Source organism: Galeopterus variegatus, unplaced genomic scaffold (assembly GCF_000696425.1).
Source record: "Galeopterus variegatus unplaced genomic scaffold, G_variegatus-3.0.2 Scaffold1926, whole genome shotgun sequence".
In the NCBI taxonomy this organism is placed as follows: Eukaryota; Metazoa; Chordata; class Mammalia; order Dermoptera; family Cynocephalidae; genus Galeopterus; species Galeopterus variegatus.
In genome coordinates, this window is record NW_007728037.1 from 302,888 (window position 1) to 327,362 (window position 24,475).

At 36.8% G+C, this 24,475-nt stretch overlaps 1 protein-coding gene across 3 annotated transcripts in view; it reads left to right on the forward strand.

Annotated features, from left to right (window-relative positions):
• The window catches only part of PRMT3 (protein arginine methyltransferase 3), a 142,139-nt gene extending 118,224 nt beyond the window's left edge, over positions 1 to 23,915 (forward strand). Inside the window, exons 14-15 of one of the 3 annotated variants that reach the window (XR_551021.1) lie at positions 16,022 to 16,204; positions 23,831 to 23,915. Coding sequence is in view for 2 of the 3 variants with exons in the window: in XM_008579619.1 (XP_008577841.1) it covers positions 16,022 to 16,131 (110 nt within the window). In the remaining variant the exon portion in view is untranslated. Of the gene's footprint in view, positions 1 to 16,021; positions 17,068 to 23,830 lie in introns of those variants that run through there. The other 2 variants (XM_008579619.1, XM_008579620.1) reach the window with 2 other exon arrangements.
• Positions 23,916 to 24,475: the final 560 nt, after the last annotated feature.

Genomic DNA, 24,475 nt, shown 5'->3' on the forward strand with positions numbered 1-24,475 from the left:
GTCCCGGTCCGGTACGGGGGCGACACTGAGGGTTGCGATCCGTTGCCGGACACGGAAAAAGACAAAAAAAAGAAAAAAGAAAAAAGAAAACCTAAATAGAAGGACAGTTATACTCTGTGGATTAGAACACTCGGTATTAAGTTGTTACTTCTCCCAAATTTCATTTAATTTAGTGTGATCTAAGTCAAAAGCCCAGTTTTGTAGAAATTGATGGGCTAATTCTAAAATGCATTTGGAAATCAAAAGACCTAGAATAGCTAGAACAATTTTGAGAAAGGACCATATTGGAATCCTTATCTAAACTTACTATAAAGTTGTATTAATCTAAACAGTGTAGTATTGGTATTTACTATAGATAGACATATAGATCAATATAACAAATAGAGAATGCAGACATAGACCCACTCTTGTATAACCAAATAAATTTTTACTAAGGGGCAATGTAATTTAATGGGGAAAGGCTAAGTCTTTTCAACAAATAGTGGCGGGTAACTAAATATATAGGAAAATAGTGAATCTCAATTCTTTACATCATATACAGAAACTAACATACACAAAAACTAAGTTGATCATAGGCCTAAATATAAAAGCTTAAAACTGTATTAAAAAACAAGAGATAATCTTTGAGACTTTGAGGTGGTGAATTTATGAAAGTGATATACTGGCAAGACTGATTGAACTATATATGTAAACAATGCCTTACTAAAGTTAATTTTTTAAAACCCCTCTCTAGATAGTCAACATCTTCAGGATGAAATACAAATTCCTTACCATGGCCCTTTTACAATCTGACCATCATTTTTCATCATTTCCAACCTCACCCTTTCATAACCCCAGATAAGCCCACATTCTCCAGCTATACAGACTGCTTATTTTTTAGCTGATTTTCCTGTTTTTTCTTCATCCTTTCTTTGTCCAAAATATTCTCCTACCTAGAAAACTGTTTTGACCTCTTTCCCTTGAAAAATTCCAACTTACCTTTTATGACCCATTTCATTTCTATATATATTTCTCATTGTCCTCAGGAAGTTAATTGCTCCTTTTTTTGTTAATTGCTCCCAGATCAGTTCACACATACAGCTGTGTTACAGCATCCCAGTATGCTGTGATAAAGAATTCTAATAGAAGATGTTATTTGCCTCTCTCACTCTTCTTTCATCTGATGTAGTATTTGGCATATTGTAAACATTCGGCTCAATAAATGAATAAGTATAGTATTATGCATTGTCATTGAAATCTAATTTCCTCTCATCGTTTTGGGCGACACTATGCCAAGGGCATTTAGCTAGTTGCTTTTGGTTAGCCCATTTTGCCAACTCTGATGTTCTCAGAAATTTTATCATGCTATTGCACTTGAGCAGGTTGGTGTTCAGATTTATCTTGGCATGGCTAAAAGAATTCTGTATAGTTGGATTTAGTTAAACTAAAAGTAGTTTTTGACTCAATATGCTATAAAATGTTTAGATAGAATGAAATAAAGCTAAGAGTCTAATTGGGAAAATTTATTGTGTATGCAAGACTTATTTTAGTGTCCAAAAGGTAATATGACAATATTTTTTTAATAAGTAAAGTATTGTAAACACACCTATACAATTATTATGCCTAGACTGGCTGTGTGTATATGTGTGTTTGTGTATGTTAATATCTTCAGTTAATGGTAAATCTTTTTTTGGTAATGGTAAATCTACCATCAGGGGTAGACATGATATTTTAGAAAACAGAAAAAGACAATTTCTCAGACTAAGAGTTTGCCTAAAATAATAAGAATTCAACTACACAGTAATATGTTTGGCTAAAAGCAAAGTGGAACTATAAAATAATGAGCCTAGGTTTTTGTTTTGGTTTGGTTTTTGTTTGTTTTTGTTTTTATTCAAAACCTAGTTCTAAAAATAGTTCCAAAACAAGTGCTCTAAACATTTGAATACTTTCAGCATTTTGGTAATAAAATACCAGCCTCCCAGAGTGACAACTACTAAAGGAGTTAGAGAACACTTTCTTTAAAGTTTAAATTCAGGGTGTGTTTTTATTTTGTTTGTTTTTGTTTTTTTCCTTTTAACAAGAGTGTACAGTTTTATTGTATAAATTTATTTGGCATTTTTTACTTTAAAATCCAGATCTGTTTCATGTGATTTGTCTTTGAAAATATGCTTAAGATCAGTCTATTTATTTCTCTTTCTTTACATATACATAGTAAGCTTTTATATGATGGAGAATTTGGGGGGTTTTTTCTTTCATTTTTTAACTCTAATCTTTCATAGTGATAACAATTCGTTGTATTTTTCTTTCCTCTTCGGGGGAAATTAAATTTTATTGCTCTGGAAAAAATTAATTTAAAAAAACACATTATAACAGAATTGCCATGAAATCAATTTTGTTCTTGATTGAACTGCAGCACTGCTTTGTGGTATACTAATAGCCGTCTGCTGATGATAAAAACAAGGTGGCAGAGCTCAGCTCTGTAGAGTGTCCTTTGCAGCTCTCACCACAGTATGCACACTTAACAACATCAATCATTTTATATCTATTTGACACGGATTAATTACTCTGATCTATTCTGGTATTATAGCTACTGCCTTGGCATTTTAGTTAGGCCTGAACAATTGAAGGGCATTCAGCAGTGTGAATAATAATATTTGTTACTGTGTACCCTTTATGCTATTTAATTAACTTAAGTGTGTGAAATTAAGATTATTATAGAAAGGATATTTTACTTGTTTTTCATGTTAAGACATGAAAATAACAGTATCAGCTAACATATATATAAAGTAATTATGCTATTGTAATTTTTCAGATGTTTTATTTAATATCAATGCTTAAAATTTTTTATTTGGTAAAAACTTAACAAATACCCATTATTAATTCATTTTGACTTGAGGTATATTTCCAAATCGAGGAATACATAGAACTCTTATAGGTATATCCTTTGATCATGTAATGCAGAATTTGATAACATGCTTTATAAGCACCATGGAACATTTCCATTTTGACCCTTACATGAAGAATTGAAAAGAACATTTGCAAACAAGCCAACTTAGATTTTAACACTCCTAAGGCAACTTAAATGAAGGAGCAGCAACCGTTAGAGAAGATTCACTAAAGGGAAGTGTGTGCAGCAATACCTCCTATACATCAGTGAGAAAATCACTAAGGTAAATGCACCATATTTTTTTTTAGATGGTGGTTAAACATTGGAGATAATATCCGTCACCTCTGATAATCACTGAAATGTTAATCAAAGCAATCAGGTTCTGGTTTTTGTTTATCTGGATAACAGGTGTTTTTGTTGTTTTCTTTTAGTCTTTATGTTTGGTTTCTAATAACTAAATACAATGTTGATGAAGATGGCAGGAATGTAAAATTGGAATGTATTTTTTGCTTTTTATGAAGGTATTCCACTTATAATAATCCATTCTAAGGAATTAATTCAAAATTCAAACTTTTTTTTAATCTTTGCTACTCTAAGAGGTGAAAGTACAGTACTCCCGCCTTATCCACAAGAAGACATGTTCCAAGATCCCCAGTAGATGCCTAAAACAGCAGATAGTACTGAACCCTATATAAAGTAATTTATAAATTAGGCACAGTAGGAGATTCACAATAATAATGAAGTGGAACAATTGTAACAGTATACTGTGATAAAAGTTATGTGAATGTGGTGTCTCTCTCAAAATATCCTACTGTACTCACCTATTTTCAGACCATAATTGACCTCAGGTAATAGAAAATTCTGAAAGAGGAACTGCAGATAGGGGGGGATTAGTATAACACTGTTTTTGTTTTAGTTTGCTTTTCTTTCTTTAAACTGTCTTGCTTTATAGAATTTTTTATTTTTGTTTTTCTATGGTCAAGTCTGTCAACCTTTTCCTTTTGGTTTCTGACTTTGGTTTCGTATTCTAAAAGATTGTATTACTGTGTTTATACGATTTTATTGAATCCTTTCCTCAGTGATTTAAAAGGCCACTTACACTGTACTGACCTGGAAAACTGATTTTCTTTTTTTTTTTTTTAAATTTTATTTTGTCGATATACAATGTGGTTGAATATTGTGGCCCGTTACCGAAACCTCCCTCCCTCCTTCCTCTCCCCCCTCACACCCAACAGTATCCTTTCTGTATGCTTCTCATGTCAACTTCAAGGAGTTGTACTTGTTATGTCTACCCCCCCCTCCCCCGGTTTTGTGTGTGTGTGTGTGGGTGTGAATTTATTTATTTATTTTTAGCTCCCACCAATAAGTGAGAACATGTGGTATTTCTCTTTCTGTGCCTGACTTGTTTCACTTAATATAATATAGGTCCATCCATGTTGTTGCAAATGGCAGTATTTCATTCTCTTTTACAGCTGAGTAGTATTCCATTGTGTAGATATACCACATTTTCCATATCCACTCATCCAATGATGGACATTTGGGCAGATTCCAACTCTTGGCTATTGTAAAGAGTGCTGCAATGAACACTGGGGAACAGGTATACCTTTAATTTGATGACTTCCATTCCTCTGGGTATATTCCCAGCAGTGGGATAGCTGGGTCATATGGAAGATCTATCTGCAATTGTTTGAGGAACCTCCATACCATTTTCCATATTCAGCGTCTTTTGGATTTTTGCCATCCTAACTGGGGTGAGATGGTATCTCAGTGTGGTTTTGATTTGCATTTCCTGGATGCTGAGTGATGTTGAGCATTTTTTCATATGACTGTTGGCCATTTGCATATCTTCTTTAGAGAAATGCTTACTTAGTTCTTTTGCCCATTTTTTGATTGGGTTGCTTGTTTTTTTCTTGTAAAGTTGTTTGAGTTCTTTATATATTCTGGATATTAGTCCTTTGTTGGATGTGTATTTTGCAAATATTTTCTCCCACTCTGTTGGTTGTCTTTTAGCTCTGTTAATTGTTTCTTTTGCTGTGCAGAAGCTTTTTAGTTTGTTATAGTCCCATTTGTTTATTTTTCCTTTGGTTGCCTGTGCTTTTGGGGTCATATTCATGAAGTCTGTGCCCAGCCCTATTTGCTGAAGGGTTTCTCCTATGTTTTCTTTAATAAGTTTTATTGTTTCGGGGTGTATATTTAAATCCTTGATCCATTTTGAGTTGATTTTAGTATATGGTGAGAGGTATGGGTCTAGTTTCAATCTCCTGCATATGGATATCCAGTTATCCCAGCACCCTTTGCTGAAGAGGGAGTCCCGACCCCAGTGAATAGACTTGATGCCTTTGCTGAAGATCAAATGGCAGTGAGTGCGTGGGTTGATTTCTGGGTATTCTATTCTATTCCATTGATCAGTGTCTCTGTTTTTATACCAGTACCATGCTGTTTTGGTTATTGTGGCTTTGTAGTATAGTTTAAAGTCAGGTAGAGTAATACCTTCAGCTTTATTTTTTTTTGCTCAGCGTTGCTTTGGCTATTCTTGGTCTTTTGTTATTCCAGATAAATGACTGTATAGTTCTTTCCATTTCTGAGAGAAATGTCATTGGAATTTTGATGGGGATTGCATTGAATTTGTATATTACTTTGGGTAGTATAGTCATTTTCACTATATTGATTCTTCCAATCCAGGAGCATGGGATGTCTTTCCATCTTTTTGTATCCTCTCTAATTTCTCTCAGGAGTGGTTTGTAGTTCTCGTTATAGAGATTTTTCACATCCTTAGTTAGTTCAGTTCCTAGGTATTTTATTTTTTTGGTGGCTATTGTGAATGGGCAGGCTTTCTTGATTTCTCTTTCTGCTTGTTCACTATTGGTGAATAGAAATGCTACTGATTTTTGTGTGTTGATTTTGTATCCTGCTACTGTGCTGAACTCTTTTATCACCTCTAAGAGTTTTTTAATAGATGATTTGGGCTGTTTGATATATAGGATCATGTCATCTGCAAACAGGGACAGTTTGACTTCATCTTTTCCAATCTGGATGCCCTTTATTTCCTTCTCAATTCTGATTGCTCTGGCTAATACTTCCAATACTATGTTGAATAGGAGTGGTGAGAGTGGGCATCCTTGTCTGGTTCCTGTTCTTAAAGGAAAAGCTTTCAGTTTTTCCCCATTCAGGATGATATTGGCAGTGGGTTTATCATATGTGGCTTTAATTATGTTGAGATACTTTCCGTTTATACATAACTTATAGAGGGTCTTTGTCATGAGTGAATATTGAATTTTATCAAATGCTTTTTCAGCATCTATAGAGATGATCATATGGTCCTTGTGTTTGATTTTATTAATATGGTGTATCACATTTATTGATTTGCATATGTTGAACCAACCTTGCATCCCTGGGATGAATCCCACTTGATTGTGGTGAATAATTTGATGTATGTGTTGCTGTATTCTCTTTGCTAGTATTTTAGTGAGGATTTTTGCATCTATATTCATCCAGGATATTGGCCTCTAGTTTTCTTTTTTGGTTATATGTTTACCTGGTTTTTGTATCAGGATGATGTTTGCTTCATAGAATGAGTTTGGGAGATTTGTGTCTGTTTCAATCTTTTGGAATAGTTTGTAAAGAATTGGTGTCAATTCCTCTTTGAATGTTTGGTAGAATTCTACTGTGAGTCCATCTGATCCTGGGCTTTTCTTTGTTGGGAGCCTTCTGATAACAGCTTCAGTCTCCTTTATTGTTATTGGTCTGTGCAGATTTTCTACGTCTTCATGGCTTAGTTTTGGGAGTTTGTGTGTGTCCATAAATTTATCCATTTCCTCCAGATTTTCATATTTGTTGGCGTATAGTTGTTTATAGTAGTCTCGAATGATTTCTTGTATTTCAGATGAATCAGCTGTAATATCACCTTTTTCATTTCTAATTTTTGTTATTTGATTCTTCTCTTTCTTTTTTTTGTTAGCCATGCTAATGGTTTGTCGATTTTATTTATCTTTTCAAAAAACCAACTTTTTGATTCATTGATCTTTTGTAATGTTTTTTTGGGTTTCAACTTCATTAAGTTCTGCTCTGATCTTAATGATTTCTTTCCGTCTGCTAACTTTGGGTTTGAATTGTTCTTGTTTTTCTAGTTCTTTAAGGTGAAGTATTAGGTTGTTCACTTGCCATCTTTCCATTCTTCTGAAGTAAGCATTTAATGTGATAAATTTCCCCCTTAGTAATGCATTTGCAGTATTCCAGTGTTTTGGTATGATGTATCATTGTTTTCATCAGTTTCAATAAATTTTTTGCTTTCCTGTTTGATTTCTTCTTGGACCTATATATCATTAAGTAGAATGCTGTTTAATTTCCACGTGTCTGTATAGTTTCCAGAATTTTGTTTGTTGTTGATTTCTAATTTTAATCCATCCTGGTCTGAAAAAAATACATGGGATAATTCCAATTTTTTGAGTTTGTTGAGATTTGATTTGTGACCTAATGTGATCTCTCCTGGAGAATGATCCATGTGCTGATGAGAAGAATGAATATTCTGAGGCTGTTGGATGGAATGTTCTGTAGACGTCTGCCAAGTCCAATTGGTCTAGAGTATTGCTTAGATCTTGTGTTTCTCTGCTGAATTTTTGCCTAGATGGTCTGTCTAATATTTACAGTGGGGTGTTCAGGTCCCCTGCTATTATGGTATTAGTGTCTATTTCCTTCTTTAGGTCTAATAGAGTTTGTTTTATAAATCTGGCTGCTCCAACATTGGGTGCGTACATATTTATGATTGTTATGTCTTCTTGATGGATCAGTCCTTTTATCATTATGTAGTGTCCCTCGTTGTCTCTTTTTATGGTTTTTAGTTTCAAGTCTATTTTATCTGATATAAGAATAGCTACTCCAGCTCGTTTTTCTTTTCCGTTTGCATGGTAAATCTTTCTCCATCCTTTCACTCTTAGTCTATGTGAGTCTTTATGGGTGAGGTGGGTCTCTTGAAGGTAGCATATAGTTGGGTCCTCCTTTTTAATCCAGTTAGGCAGTCTGTGTCTTTTGATTGTGAAATTTAAGCCTTTTACATTAAGAGTTGTTATTTAAAAATGTTGATTTAGGGCCGGCCCGGTGGCGCACTGCTATAGTGCGCCACTTGGGAAGTGTGGTGGCGCTCCCGCCGAGGGTTCGGATCCCACATACAGACCGGTTCCCGCTCACTGGCTGAGCGAGGCGCGGGGGCAACACCGAGGGCTGCGATCCCGTTGCCGGTCCCGGTCCGGTACGGGGGCGACACTGAGGGTTGCGATCCGTTGCCGGACACGGAAAAAGACAAGAAAAAAAAATATATATATGTTGATTTACTCCTAGCATTTTATTGATTCTTGTTTGGATGTCTTTAGTGTCTTTTGTTGCTTTCTTTCTGGTTTACTGTTTGTTTTATGTACTTGTTGGTTCCTTGGGTTGTAGATAGCCTTTTTGTTTGTTTTCTCTTCATTGTTGGCATTTTTATTTTACTAGTGGGTTTTGATTTTTCTTGGGTTTTTATGGCAGTGGTAGTTATTTTTCAGGTACCAAACCCAGTACTCCCTTGAGAATTTCTTGTAAGGGTGGTCATGTGGTGGTGAACTCCTGCAGTTTTTGTTTGTCTGAGAAATATACTACTTGACCTTCATTTCGGAAGGATAGCCTTGCAGGGTAGAGTATTCTTGGCTGGCAATCTCTGTCTTATAGTATTTTGAATATATCATCCCATTCCTTTCTGGCTTTTAGGGCTTGTGATGAAAAGTCTGATGTTAGTCTGATTGGGGCTCTGTTATAGGTGATTTGATGCTTCTCTCTTGCAGCTTTTAAGATTCTCTCTTTGTCTTGAGTTTTGCCAATTTGACTATAACATGTCTTGGAGACGACCTTTTTGGGTTGAATATGTTTGGAGATTTTTGAGCTTCCTGGATATGAAGATCTGTGATTTTTCCTTTACCTGGGAAGTATTCTGCCACTATTTTGTTGAATATGTTTTCAATGCAATCTCCTTTTTCCTCCCCTTCTGGAATACCCATGACTCTGATATTTGAGCAATTAAGGTTGTCTGATATCTCTCTCAGATTTTCTTCAATGCCTTTGATTCTATTTTCTTTCTTTTTTTTTTTTTTTTGCTCTGCTTGTGTTATTTCAAACAGCCCATCTTAAAGTTCAGAGGTTCTCTCTTCAACTCCCGCAAGCCTGCTGGTTAAACTCTCCGTTGTGTTTTTTATTTCGCTGAATAAATTCTTCAGTTCAGCAAGTTCTGCTACAATTTGTTTTTCAGGGCATTGATTTCCTTGTACATGTCTTCTTTGAGGTCCTGTATACTTTTTCTCATTTCATCATGATGTCTTGCTGAGTTTTCTTGTATCTCATTCAGTTTCCTTAGAATTATCACTCGAAATTCCTTGTCAGTCATTTCAAGGGCTTCTTGTTCTATAGCATCTAGAGCTTGAGAGTTATTACCCTTTGGTGGTATACTTTCTTGATTTTTTGTATTTCTGGTATCTTTTCTTTGATGTTTATTCATACTTTCTTGATTTTTTGTATTTCTTGTATCTTTTCTTTGATGTTTATTCATTTTGCCAGGGAGTTACACAGTCCACAAGTTTGACACTATTGGCTCAGTTGGCCTCTAGTGACTTGCTATTGTCTGACTAAGATGCTGCTGGGGTTGCCAATTTGGTATGGCTACCTCAGTGACTGCTCAGTTGGCTACTAGTGCCTTGCGTGTGTGGTTTCCTCAGGTTTTGGGCCTCTCCGGGGAGCCACCTCTCTGGTCAGCTTGGACTCAGCCAGGCTGCTGGGTCATGGGTTGGTACCGCAGGGCATGTGGTCTCTGCTGAGCTTCCACCTCCCGTGCTGGACGACTCCCAGTTCTGCACGCCTTGGGCCAGGCTGCTGGGATGCGCGTAGGCACCACAGAGTGTGTGGTCTCTGCGGAGCTTCCCCTTCCCCTGCTGGATGTCTCCCTGCTCCATGCGCGCTGGGCCGGGCTTGGGATGGGGCCTGGTGGCAGTAGTGAAGCCTACCTGCTTCTGGATCGCGTGGCGGCGGCCCCCCCCAAAGGGTGTGTGGTCTCTACAGAGCTTCTACCTCCCCTGCTGGATGTCTCTCTGCTCCATACGCGCTGGACCAGGCTGCTGGATCGCGCGGTGGTAGTGTGGTCTCTGCGGAGCTTCTGCCTCCCCCACTGGACGTCTCCCCTCTCTGCACACACTGGGCCGGATTGCTGGATCATCCGGCAGCAGTGTGGTCCCCGCGGAGTTGCTGCCTCCCCTGCCGGATGTCACCCTGCTCCATGCGCACTAGGCTGTGCTGGGAATGGAGCGGGGTGCCTGCATTGAAGCCTACCTGCTGGATCACGCAGTGGTGGCACCATAGGGTGTGTGGTTTCTGCGGAGCCTCCACCTCCCCTGCCAGACGTCACCCCACTATGCACATTGGGCCGGGCTGGGAATGGAGCCGGATGGCGGTGGTGAAGCCTATGTGCTGGATCGTGGGACGGCGGCCCCGCAGGGCATGTGGTCTCCATGGAGCTTCGGCCTCCCCCGCTGGACGTCTCCACGTTCCATATGCACTTGATGTTATGTTTTTATAGTTGTAAATCAGTTGATTTGTGGGAGAGAGTGACGCTAGGGACTGTCTATTCCACCATCATGACCAGAAGTCTCGGAAAATTGATTTTCTGATTTCTGTACTATAGTTCAGTTATTTATGTTTATTCATAAGATACCACATTTTAATTTTTTTATTTATTATTTATTTATATACTTTTTAAAGTTGAAAGTTAATTGATTATACATATTTGTAGGGTATAGAGTTGACTATCAATACTTGTATACAATATGTGATGGTCATATAAGGATAATTAGCTTATTCATCATTACAGTATATATTCATTCTTTGTGTCCATTAACCAATATCTCACTGACCCCCCCTTTCTCTCTCCCTTTCGCACTTCTAGTAACTCCAGTTATATTCTCTCCTTCTGAAAGGTCAGTGTATTATTATGACTATTGTTTCTTTTTTCTTTCTCTCTTTCTCTTTCCTTCTTTCCTTTTTAGCTCCCACTTATGAAGATATGCCATATTTCTCTTTCTGTGCCTGGCTTATTTCACTTAACATAATTTTCTCTAAGTTCATCCATGTTGCCGTGAATGGCAGAATGTTATTCTTTTTTATGGCTGAGTAGTATTCCATTGTGTATATGTACCACATGTTTTTTATCCAGTTGTCCATGGATAGACATTTAGGTTGATTCCATTGCTTGGCTATTGTAAATACAGCTGTGATAAACATGGAAGTGCAGGTATTCCTTCTACATGATGATTTGCATTCTTTGGGGTATATACCGAGGATTGCTGGTACCACATGTTTTTTATCCAGTTGTCCATGGATAGACATTTAGGTTGATTCCATTGCTTGGCTATTGTAAATACAGCTGTGATAAACATGGACGTGCAGGTATTCCTTCTACATGATGATTTGCATTCTTTGGGGTATATACCGAGGATTGCTGGATTGTGTGGTAGTTCTATCTATAGTTGTTTGAGGAACCTCCATACTGTTTGCTATAATGGCTGTACTAATTTACAGCCCCACCAACAGTGTAGAAGGATTCCCTTTTCTCTGCATCCCTGTCACAATTTGTTATTCTCTTTTTGATAACAGCCAGTGTAACTGGGATGAGATGATATCTCAAAATGGTTTTGATTTGCATTTGCCTGATGATTAGTGATGTTGAGCATTTTTTCATGTGGCTGTTGGCCATTTGTATGTCTTCCTTTGAGAAATGTCTATTTAGCGCCTTTGCTGATTTATTGATTGTTTTTTTTTATACTGTTGAGTTTTTTGAGTTTCTTGTGTATTCTGGATATTAATCCCTTGTCAGATTTATAGTTTGCAAATATTTTCTCCCCTTTTCTGGGTTGTCTTCTCAGTCTATTGATTGATTATTTTGCTGTGCAGAAGCTTTTTAGTTTGATGTAATCCCATTTGTTTGTTTTTTCTTTTGTTGCCTGTGCTTTTAGGGTATTATTCATAAAGTCTTTGCCCAGTCCTACTTCCTCAAGTGTTTCCCCTACATTTTCTTCCAGGAGTTTTATAGTTTCAGATCGTATATTTTAAGTCTTTAATCCATTTTGAGTTGGTCTGATATATGATGAGAGGTATAGGTCCAGTCTCATTCTTCTACATATGGATATCTGATTTTCCTAGTACCATCTATTGAAGTGACTATCCCTTCCCCAATGTATGTTCTTGGTACCTTTGTCAAAGATCAGTTGACCGTAAGTACATGGATTGATTTCTGGGTTCTCTATTCCATTCCGTTGGTCTACATGTCTGTCTTTATGCTAGTACCAGGCTTTTTTGGTTAATATAGCTTTATAGTATAATTTGAAGTCAAAAGGGTAATGCCTCCAGCCTTATTTTTTGCTCAGGAATGACACCACATTTTTAAAACAACTTACTATGCTACAATTTACAAACAAGAAAAATTCACACATTTTAATTGTACAGTTTGATTAGTTTTTATCAATGTGTACACTAATTTGGAAATACACAGTATTTCCATTACTACGAAAAGTTTCCTCTTTGGTCCCCTGTGTGGTCAGTCCCCAACTCAAATTCCCAGACCAAGACAGCCATTGATATGTTCTCTGTCACTATGTATTAGTATTACCTCGTTTAGAATTTTATATGAGTGTAATTATTCAGAATGTGCTGTAGCTTCTTTGTCTATGTATCTTTAGTTCTTTTTTATTGCTGAGTTGTATTTTTATGTATGGATATACCCCAGTTTACTTATGCATTCACCTGTTGCTAGACTTTTGGATTGTTTTCAGTAAGAGGCCATTATGAATAAAGTTGCTGCGAACATTCATGTAAAAGTCTGTGCAGACACATGTTTTCATTTCTCTTGGGTAAATACCTAGATGTGGAATTACTGGGTCTTATGGTAAGTGTGCATTTAACTTTAAAAGAAGCTGGTAAACTTTTTCAAAATGACTGTACTATTTAACATTTGTGAGTTCAGTTGCCCCACATCCTTGTCAACACTTATAAAAAGGTCAGTCATTTTCATTTAAGCCATTCTATTGGGTGTGTAGTAGTATCTGTGTTTTTAATGTGCATTTGTCTGATGACTAATCATGTTGAACATCTTTTCATCTGTTACTAGCTGTTTGTATATCTTTTTTTTTCCATCTGTTATTGGCCATTTGTATATCTTTTTTTGTGAGAATTCTGTTAAAATATTTTGCTTGATTTTAAATAGTGTGGTTTGTTGTCTTATTGAGTTGTAAGAATTCTTTTTATATGTGGATACAAGTTCTTTGTCAAATATATGTGTTGCTAGTATTTTTATCTCAATTCTAGGGCTGTTCATTTGTTTTCTTTTTCTTTTCATGTCTTTTGAAGAGTAGAAATGTCTTATGAGTTTCTATAAAGCCAAACTTACAGTTTGTGCTTTTGTGTCATAATTATGGAATCTTATTCTACCCCAACATCACAAAAATTTTCTTATGTTTCTTCTAAAACTTTTATAGTTTTCCATTCTACCATTAGGTCTGTAGTCTATTTCATTTTAATTTAAAAAGTTAGTTGTTCATCTTTTTCCAAATGTATATTCATTTGTTCTGTCATCATTTCTTGAAAAGACTATCCTGTTCCCATTTAATTACCTTGGCTCCCTTGTCAAAAATTATTATGTGGGGCCAGCCCCGTAGCTCACTTGGGAGAGTGCAGCACTGGAAGCGCCGAGGCTGCAGGTTCGGATCCTATATAGGGATGGCCGGTGCGCTCACTGGCTGAGTGTGGTGCAGACCACACTGTGCCAAGGGTTGCAATCCCCTTACTGGTCAAAAAGGAAAAAAAAAGTATGTGTATAGGTCTGTATCTGAGCTCTCTGTTTTGTTCCACTGATGTGTATATCTGTCCTTATGCTGGTAAGACACTGTCTTTATAAGATGTGTAAGTCTTCCTACTTTGTTCTTTTTCAAAACTATTTTGGCTATCCTAGATCCTTTATGTTTCCATATAAATTTTTTAATCAGCTTGTTAATTTCTACCCCCATAAGAAGCCTGCTAGGATTTTGATTGGAATTTTGTTGGGTCTATAAATTAGTTTGGGGAATATAGATATCTTAACAGTATTGAGTCTTTCATACACAAGCAAAATGTATGTCCCCATTTATCTGGATCATCTTTAGAGTTGTTTTATAGTTTTATGTGAATAAATCATGGACAGATGTTGTTACATATATGTCAAGTATTGTAGGCTTCCACTGACCGGCAGTGTGACCTTGGGCAAGTTACTTACCCTTTCTGAACCTCATCTCTAAAGTAAGGAAAATGCACTTACCTCATAGAAATATTTTGTGATCATTAAGTGAGATAAATCAGGTAAAAAGCTCTTAGGATAGGACCTAGCACAATGTAAGTATTGAATAAGTATTCACATAAACTATTATTATCTGATGATTAACCTGAACTCTTTAAAGTCTGTGGAACTAACCTGTAATCTTTGTCATGTTTTGCTATTGGTGAGCATGGCATATGAGATAGTTCTGTTTTCTTAATAATATAGAGGAGTAGATCAGATATAAAAGCCAAAGCCACACATATACTTTAATTTATATACCTACACATAAAATCATTTTTATGCTTTGCTGAATGGAATGCACCTTGGACTATGTTGTTTCTTTCTTTATTCTTAATTTCTTAATTTTGTGTTAAACTATATGTGTCACCTTGCTTTTGTGGAGATGTATAGAATGAATGTATCAGTAATGGAATCATTATATTCTGAAAATAAATATAACCAGTAGATGGTTTTGTTATGTTTCACTTGTCTTATTTCACTACCATATTGAAAAGCATGCAGATTCATTATCCCTGAATGTGCAGGATTTGCAGTTTTTTAAAAAATAAGATATTGATTCAGTACTTGGATAGTTTTACATAGATTCCTCAATCATCATTTTATATGGAGTGTCATTGGGTCCATCCAGGTTGTGAAGCTATTCCTGATACTAGTTGGTGTGATTTTACTATTATTAATGTGAGGGATGGTGATCAATTACAATTTAGTAATCTCTTCTGCTTTGTTATTTTTAAATCATTCTTTGCAAAACAGGAAAAAAAAAAAAAGAAATATTTATTATCAGAAAAACACATAGATAATTCCAGTTTGGAATAAAATAAAATTTGAAAGTGATCAATTACAATTTAGTAATCTCTTCTGCTTTGTTATTTTTAAATCATTCTTTGCAAAACAGGAAAAAAAAAATGAAATATTTATTATCAGAAAAACACATAGATAATTCCAGTTTGGAATAAAATAAAATTTGAAGCATACAGAAAAATTTTTTAGGAAATCAGCGTTTGCCTTTAGACAGATATGTAATTCTTTTGTGTTCACTGTTTTACCTGTATATGTTCTGTTTCCCATTTACAGTGTCAGCACATTGAAGGCCAACAGCCTTGTCATATGCCTCTATAAAGTATAAATGTTTTTTTAAGTTTTCCCAACTGTAATTTTTAGTTCCTCAAAATGCTATTCCCTGAAGGCTCTCTCAACATGTTTTCTCTCCTTTAAATGCCATTACATGTACACTCCTTAAGCCTGGTTAACCATGACGTTAGCCCTGGACTTGGATAATTTATCAATTTCTGTGAAGCCTTGGCTTTTACTGCCTTCCATCTATCCCCAGTCCTCACCCCCAGCACACTTTAGACATGTGCCCATTGTGTAATTGTTGACATAGCTATTTCTTTTCATCCTCGATCATGAACTCTGAGGGCAGGGACCATGTCCTGTTTTTTCTCTGTATGCCCAGAACCCACCATAGGGTCTCATATTCAGGAGTTCATTAAAACTGTTCCCCTGACCCTGCATGACCACTGTAGTTTTGCTTACTCTTTCACAAAGATTTGACACCTGTGGTGTGTAGTTAGTTCTTGCTTCATTTAAATATCAGTGAAAAATAAAACTGCTCTAACAAAATTGAGTCTATTAATTTTTAAAAAATAAAAAAGTTTTAAAAAGTAGTGAAACATATCACTGCAAGAAGAGTGCTAGGTCTACATGATTTACTTTTCTGGTAGACTGTATTCTTAATTATCCATGAATTCTTTAACACATTTTTTGCTTTTCTTTTGTAGGTGAAGCCTTGAAAGGAAAGATCACAGTTCACAAGAATAAGAAAGATCCACGTTCTCTCATTGTCACCCTCACATTGAATAATTCAACTCAAACTTATGGTCTCCAGTGAAAAAGCTATAAAAACACAACTAACTGGAAGTTTTTAAAATGGTGGTGGGCCAGCAGGAAGGAGTAGATTTCATGTGAGCATAGGGTTGATGGATCCTTCACTACTGAATCTCCTCAAAAAGAGAGAATCATTGGCTTAGGAAGGGAACCAACTGATCTCAGTGGTTCATCTACATAGTCATATTCTTAGAAGTCTGCTCAGCCAGATTTAACCACATATAACCCTGACATTGAATTTAGCTATATTGAAAATTACTTAAATTGGCCTGGATTTGGAACAGAGATAAACTTTTGTTGTTTTTAATAAGTTTCTTACTGTAAATTTTAAACAGTGGTGATTGATTAGTTATTGAGATAATGTTTATTAAACTAGTAGCATTAGGTGGTACACATTTTATTGTAGATTCTCACTCTGAGGAGTAGTTTTTAATTCTGTTATTTGCTAGAATATCAGAATATAATCAATTAAAGAGGAAGTGTAGGGGACTAAAATATGGAAAAGAGCTTCAGCCTTCTTAGACAAATCATATTTGAAGACAAATTAACTGATTGTCCTATCTAGCATACCAGTAGTTGTCATTTTGTAGTTTCTTCCCTCTTTGTGAATATTCTTTATCCATATAGATTTCTAGTATTGCCCAGGAAATCTAATTTCAATACATTTATTCTAGGTTTCCTAAAAGTTTTTAAAGATTGAGATAAATATGTACTTACTTACTAATATATTACCTTTTCCAAACTAAATTTATGTGCAAAGGTTGAACATCTAACTGTGAAGATACTTATGTCACTATAAAATTGTGTTTTTACAATTATTGATTCAATTTGAAAGGCAGAATGAAAAACGTTCAATAAAATGTATAAAACCATTATTTGCATTATAAAATGATATTTCAACATATTAAGGCCTTTTGTAAAATCAGAAACATTTAAAACAGTCTTCACAAAGGAATTGTTTTTAAGAAAGTAGGATATTAAGGAAAGGTGGGCCAGTGCCTCTTTTAAGTTCAACAGCTGGTTCTTTGTCAAAACAAGACAAACACCAGGCAGCTAAGCATAGTGTTGAGAAGCACAGCTCTGAAGTCAGCACCTGTGTTCAAATCCAACTCTTACTTGCTGTGTGATCTTAGTCACTTTCCTTAACCTGTCTCTTTCTCCATGAATGGGCCAATTTATGGGTTAATACATTTCAAGTATTTATATCAGTGCCTGGCACATTGAAAACTCAGTAAATGTAAGGGGATAGTATCATCATCATATATCCAAGGACCCCTTCCAAGTAATGTATAACATCTACATTAGATCAGTTTGAGAACTATCAGCCTCGTCAGATGGTATTTATTTCCCTAGTACATGAATGTTAAAATGGAAGTTAATATTTAAAATGGCAAAATCTGTATCAAAAAGAAATTGTCTTTTAGTGTTTATTAGAAAACTGAACTTCTGGCAATGGGAAAAATAACCTCTTCAAAGGGTGGTATTGAGATCATAGTCTTCACACTTCCTTCATAAGTATGATTTCTGTTTTTACTGGGATAAAACCAGCCAGCTTGTTTTTTTACCACAGATTTGAATTCAGACCATTACTGGAAATGTGTGGTGCTAATAATACAGTTGAAATTACTTTAAATTTTGTCTTGAATGGCTTCCTGTACAAATTTGAGTAGGTTTGGGTGATAAATAAGGAGTCCCATAGATTTAATGGATTTTTTAAAGTCACCACACCAAAAACCAAATTTTTTGTTTTGTTTTTCTTTTTTGCAAGTGAATAACAATATTTCCTAATAAAAAAAAAGTATTTATCAAAACATTTTTCTCTCAAACTCTTACTTGGTTTCTTGGTTCACCCAGTGACTCTTGATTTTTTTCTGGTAAAAACTAGCCCAGCCATAGTTAGCAGATCTCTGTTCTTTTTAGTTAGCCTTCCCAGGCTGGGACATTCTAATTTGTGTACCCAAGCATTTTATGAGAACATGAACATCCAAATGTTAGTTCTTCAATTGGAATTTCTGCCATTAAACTGCTGTGAAAAATAAGTACTTCATAGCTCTTGACAATGATAAATACAATGTCCTTTCATGCTGTGGCAGATGTGCATTTATAGATATCAATTCACTTTGCCTCAGGGATTTTAGTTCCATTAAAAAATACATTTTCCTCCTATTTTCCTTTGTGAAAACTAACATTATGATGTAATGTGTGGGGTTCATCTGAGTATGATAGTCATCTGTATATTATAGAGCAGTGTTCTAAAGAGAATTTTTGGAAGGAATGTTCCAAGAAAGCAGAACTCTTGAAGCAGTGTACACATTGCACAGAGTGGTCCATTAAGTAGCCACAAATGCTATGGGACTCACTTTAAATAAATCAAGCAGCTGCAGTTTAACTTTGAAATAATCCCTGTTGGGGGTAGGGAAGGATGAGAATTCTGGTCTTACGGAGTGGTTTGCTTTCTGGACACTTAATGTAGATTAACCAGTGTGGTCCACCTGTGCCCTTCAGCCTCTTACCTGTCTCACTTATTACAATGGGATATTTAAAATGTGTGAAGTTATCAATTTGATATCAGCCCATGTGATTCTCACCAATCGTGTCAAGAGGAGGAAGTATGTAACAGGACTGCTTAAGAGCATTCAGCAGGAGAAATTAAAACATGATGATATATGCCGCTTAGTTTCTGCTGGCCATGCCAGAAATTATAGTTAAACTGCTGGGCTATACATATACCCAAAATGTCCAGATATTCAGATTCTTCTGTGTAGCAGAATAACAAAAACATGCCAAGTTTACAGCACGGTCACAGTTTCAGCCACACTTTAAATTGCAAAAACTGAAAATAGTAGTTTACAAATTTATCCATACTCGCTATCTCACTCCTTCAAGAGAGACTCATTTATGATGAAAGCCGAGTTGGTGAGATACCTGAGGTCTAGCATCGTTTAATTCAGGGTTGGCAGACTACAGCCCTGGAGCCAAAAGGAACTGGTCTGTATGGGGGATCCGGTCTGTATGGGGGATCCGGTCTGTATGGGGGATCCGGTCTGTATGGGGGATCCAAACCCTCGGGCGGGAGCGCCGCCACGCTTCCCAAGCGGCACACTTACCCAGTGCGCCACCGGGCCGGCCCCTATAGAAAGTCTTTCAACTCCTGGCCTATTGCATCACTTGTTGTACCTGGCCCTCTCAGGCTTGTAAGCATAGCAAGTAAATCAGTAATGATCTTTAGAGTATATGTTTTCTCTTAAAGCTGGGGTGAGGTAATGATAGGGAGGTAAATTCTGAGTGAAACAAATTTAGATAAGATTAATTACTCAGAAGACCTACTCAGAAAAAGTAATACATCTATTTCTGGTTTGCAGCCAAGAAAGAACAGCTACTATGTGGAGCTGAGGTAGCTCATACCACAGATAGAATATTTCCTTATATGACTCATTAATGGTCATGGCAAAAAAGGACACATACAATGAAACCCATAGATTACAAGGATTATGGTTTTATTTTTAAAAAGTGGAGCTAAGTAACTGGAGGTACTCCATTTATGAAGACAGAGGATTGACCAAAACTTAACCTAAATTTTTTAAAAAGATACAGTATTTACATACATGAAACTAATGTCTTGAATTGTAACATCTAGTGCCCTGTGTAAAGGGAATTAGTAAACTGAAACTTTGTAGCTGATCATTGACTTCATTTAGAAAGTTTTAGTATGTTGAAGAAAAAACTTTAAACATTAAATTTAACAGAGTTTGAGCAAAAAATGGTTCACAAATCGGGTCAGAGGAAATCCGCTTGGCTAAGACTTTTAGACAAAAAAAGCAAAGTGATGAATGGGTTCAATCCCTGTACTGGCCAAAAAAAGAAAGAAAAAAGAAAGTGGCATACAGAAAACGGAAGTGAGGTACAGAAACAGCTGGATTGATTACAGCTGGGCTTTTGCCTTATTTGAACATGACTTGAAGAGTTGGCTGTGCCTGCTTGTTACAAGAGTAGGTTACACTCTCCTTACACATCAAGTTAGGTTATAGTTCACTATGAAGAAAACTTTACGCCAGACAATTTAACAATTCCCTCCTTTTTGGTCAACCTCTCAATTTTGAGAGGTTGACCAAAATTTTAGGCACTGATGTGCTCTGTCACTATTGTAAATGGATTCATTTGGTCTTAAATTTCACTGGGAAATAGCAAAACAGTGGGTTTTATAAGGTGGGATCAGGAAACAGAACAATAGGAAAAAACCTTTAATACCAGGTTACTTTTTCATAAGGATTAGAGAAGAGGGGACTTTCTTATTATGCTGGAATCTCCTGTTTTCAGGAGAAAAAAAAAAAAGTCAATTTTGAGATCTGTCTGCTTCCTTAAAGTTTCAGTTTGAACATATGGCACTTAACATGAGTGACTCCATTTTGGTTTGGTCTGATCTGTTGGGGACCAATGCAGGGGTTCAGTCTAAAACAATGGATTCTGATAATTTTATTTAACAAGTAGGGCCAGGAGAAATGTGCAAACAAAACTTTTCAGAGTTAGAGATGGTTGAACTCTGCTTGTGAACTACAAAATAACTCAGCTAATGAATGACTTGTGAGCCTTGCAGAAAGGATTTTAACCTCATTAACCTCTGGGTCTTTTAGAGGGCTCTGGACCCCAAACTACCAACATTAAGAGAGGTAGTCAGGGAACTTATTTTATATCAGCAGTTTTTAACATGTCCTCGTGTTCCTTCCCTGCTCATACGTCACCCCAGAACATGGCACTCCTGTGGTACTGATGTGCTAGGGACTAAGCAAGATATGTAAAGTCCCTGCCTGGTTATCAACAGAGGCCTTGTTGGCTTGGAAACTCATCTGTTTTTTAGGTCTGTTCATGATTTTGAGTGTTTCCTTACTATAAAGTTAGGGTAAACTTTTCCAAGCAGAATGATAATAAGCAAAGCACTTTAAAAGTATCTTAGTAATTCATTTGACTTTTCCAGTAAAGTTTTCATGTGTTAACATCTTGGCTAATGTACAGCAGTTCACATTCATTTAGTTCTAGAGTGTAGCCAAATATACACAAAAATGTCACTGAGTTAGTTGTAATTATTTAAAAATGATAATCAACAATAGTCTAGCAATTAGTAAGGGGGGCAGTTACATAAATTATAGCGTATTCACTTCATGAAATATGCATTCAGTAAAAATCAGTATTGAGCTCTCATGGCAACATGGAAAAACTCATGATAAAAACGTTAGATAAAAAAGCAAGATAATTTGAGGTTACACTAATTACAAGAAAAAGCCTACATATGCCAAAATATTGGAAGAGAAAAAAATAGAGTGATTAGATTATAAGTTATTTTTCTGTGCTCTCTGTAGTGTTACATAACTTTGATAACTTTATATAATATATTCTTAAAAATAAATAAAATGAAGTAGCTCAAACAGTTTTTGCAAAATGTTGGTACTAGAAATGAACCCAGGGCTGGCCGGTTGGCTCAGGTGGTTAGAGTGTGGCCTTCTAACACCAAAGTCAAGGGTTTGGATCCCTGAACCAGCCAGCCACCAAAAAAAAAAAAGTAGAAGTGAAACCACTGGTCCACTTCATCCGCTTAGATGGAATGCGGAAGCCTGAGAACTCTGCACACAGTACTCTTCTCTTATCCACAGGGGTTACTTTTCAAGACCTCCCCAGAGGATGCCTGAAACCCAGATAGTACTAAACCCTCCATATACCATGTTTTTTTCCTACACATACATACCTATGATAAAGTTTAATTTATAAATTAGGCACAGTAAGATTTCAACAATAACAGAACAATTATAACAACATACTGTAATAAAAGTTATGTGTGTTGTCTCTCGTACTGTACTCTCATTGCAGTGTACCACGAGTAACTAAAATGGGGGATAAGGATGGACTCCTGTACTTCTGGGAGGACCCTACCCTCCAGCCTTAAAACCACTGCTTTGGGACCATTATAACTAATTTCATAACATCCTTTATTACTGGTCTTGTCAGTTACCCTGAGAAGCCCAGGTCTCCCAGTTCATCTTGCATTCCCCATCTCTAATCTCCATGCGGTTCTGTATATCCCCCTCTTCCATCCAAAATTTTTGGCTCTTTCTCAAGCTTATTGTTTCCCCTGCAGCCCTCTTGAATAGTGACTATTCTCTCCCACACTACTCATCCCCTAGACTTGGATGTAAGGTAGGTGACTTCCTTGCTCTTGGTAGCCACTCAACACTGTAACACCAACTGCATTATCTTGTCACTATCATCCACTCACCCCTAGGTCATTCGCCCTCATTCCTTAAAAATGTTAGCTCCTAACTCACTGCACACCCTGCTCCTGCTTAATCAGTGAGGCAGTGTCTCATGTGGATGATCCTTTGTACCCTCACCTTTTGATTTATTCACCTCATCCAATGATCTTTATCTACAACTTACCTCAGCCACCCATTCCTCTGGGCATCCTCTAGAACTGACCATAACCCAGAACTCCAACTCCTGGTTAATCTCAACTTTAAGTATTCTAACTTCCTATCCTTTTAGTTTCTTCTCTTTAGTATCGTAATTCCAGCAACTCTTCAACTCCACCAAAACCAAAATCCATTGATTTCTTATCACGTTTCCACTGTCCGTCACCTCTTCATGTTTGCATTTCTCTCCTTGCCAGTTTAAAATCCACAGTCCATCATCATAAACACTTCCTTTCATATAGCTTCAGCTCCCTTCATCTTTCTGTACTCTTGACTAAACTATAATCCTGCTTTAATCCAAACCATGACTGCACCTGCACAACTCAATGAAGCTGGAGGAAAACACTCGTCTGTGCAGATTGGTTTAGTCTTAAATTCATGATCCCTAATCTCATGTGGTTTATATGCTGTCCAGAAACCATTCCTTATTTCCCTGGTCCATTTAGTCTCCTTCCCAACTTTCCTCAATGACTGTTTTACAACTTTTCTCTGCAAATATCCAACACCTCCTCCCTCTTTCTTACTCTCAGCTGAATTTTTTGTTCCCTAGTCCACTGAGAAAACAGAACCAATCAGAGAACTTCCCCAGGTTCTCATAGCACACTCCCCACCAGCCTTCAGTCCTTACACTGTCTTGCCACCTGTGACTGTACCTCTGGCCAAGGCTGGTCCCTCTCTCTGTGCTCCCTCATTTACTCAAAGATGTTACTTCAGCCTTTCTCCCCTTTCCCTCTGCGTCATTCGATTTTCCCTCTCTAGTGCTCCTCCATTAGCATACAAATAGGCTATCATTTCTCCTATCTAAAAAAAGTTTCTTTTGACTCTACTCTCTCCTGCTGCTGCCACATTTCTAGCTTTCCCTTTACACTGAAACCCCTCAAAAAGAGTTGTCTGTTCACTGTTTTCTCTCCTCCCATTATTTGAGCTTTAATTTATATTCAGTAAAATGTAGGCATTATGAGTATAATGAGTTCTGACAAATGTATACACCCATAAAACCATCAACCTATTAGTATTTAGAACATTTCCTTCCCACCAAAAAGTTTCCTTGTGTCACCTTGCAGTCAACACTTAGCCCACTACCCTCCCCAGGCAACTACTAGTTTGATTTTTATCAATATAAATTACTTTTGCCTGTTTTAGAATGTCATATAAATAGTGTCTTAGTCCATTTTTGCAGCTGTAATAACACCACAGACTGGATAATTTATAAAGAACAGATATTTATTTTCTTATATTCTGAAGGCCGGGAAGTCGGAGATCAAGGCTCCAGCAGCTTCAGTGTCTGATGAGGACTCCTCTCTCCTCCCAGGATGGTGCCTTGATGCTGCGTGCCCCGGGTCGGACGAATGCTGTGTCCTCACATGCCAGAAGCGGAAGGCCAGGAGAGCCCAACGCTGCTCAAAGCTTCTTGTATAAGGGCCTTAATCCCATTCATGAAGGAGTAGCCCTCATAGCCCAATCACCTCTTAATACTGTCACATTAGCCATTAAGTTTCAATGCCTGGATTTTGAAGGGGACACCTTCAAACCATAGCAAATAGGATCATGCAGCACATACCCTTGTTTCTGGCTTTTTTCAGCACTACGTTTTTTGAAATTCACTGATGTTGTTTGTCAATAGTCCATCACCTTTTATTTCCAAATATAATTCCACTTTATAAATGGACTACTACTCATGCGTTTTGTCAGTTCACCAGTTAGTGAACAATTGGGCTGTTTGCAGGTTGCGACTGTCATAAGTAACGCTGCTGTGAACATTTGTGTGCACATCTTTCTTGGGCCCCCTCTCACCAGGCCTTTGCCTTCCCCACTCCATTCAGACTACTCTTATGAAGGTCACCAGTGAACTACATGTTGCTAATTCCAGTGAACAATTCCCAGCTCTCA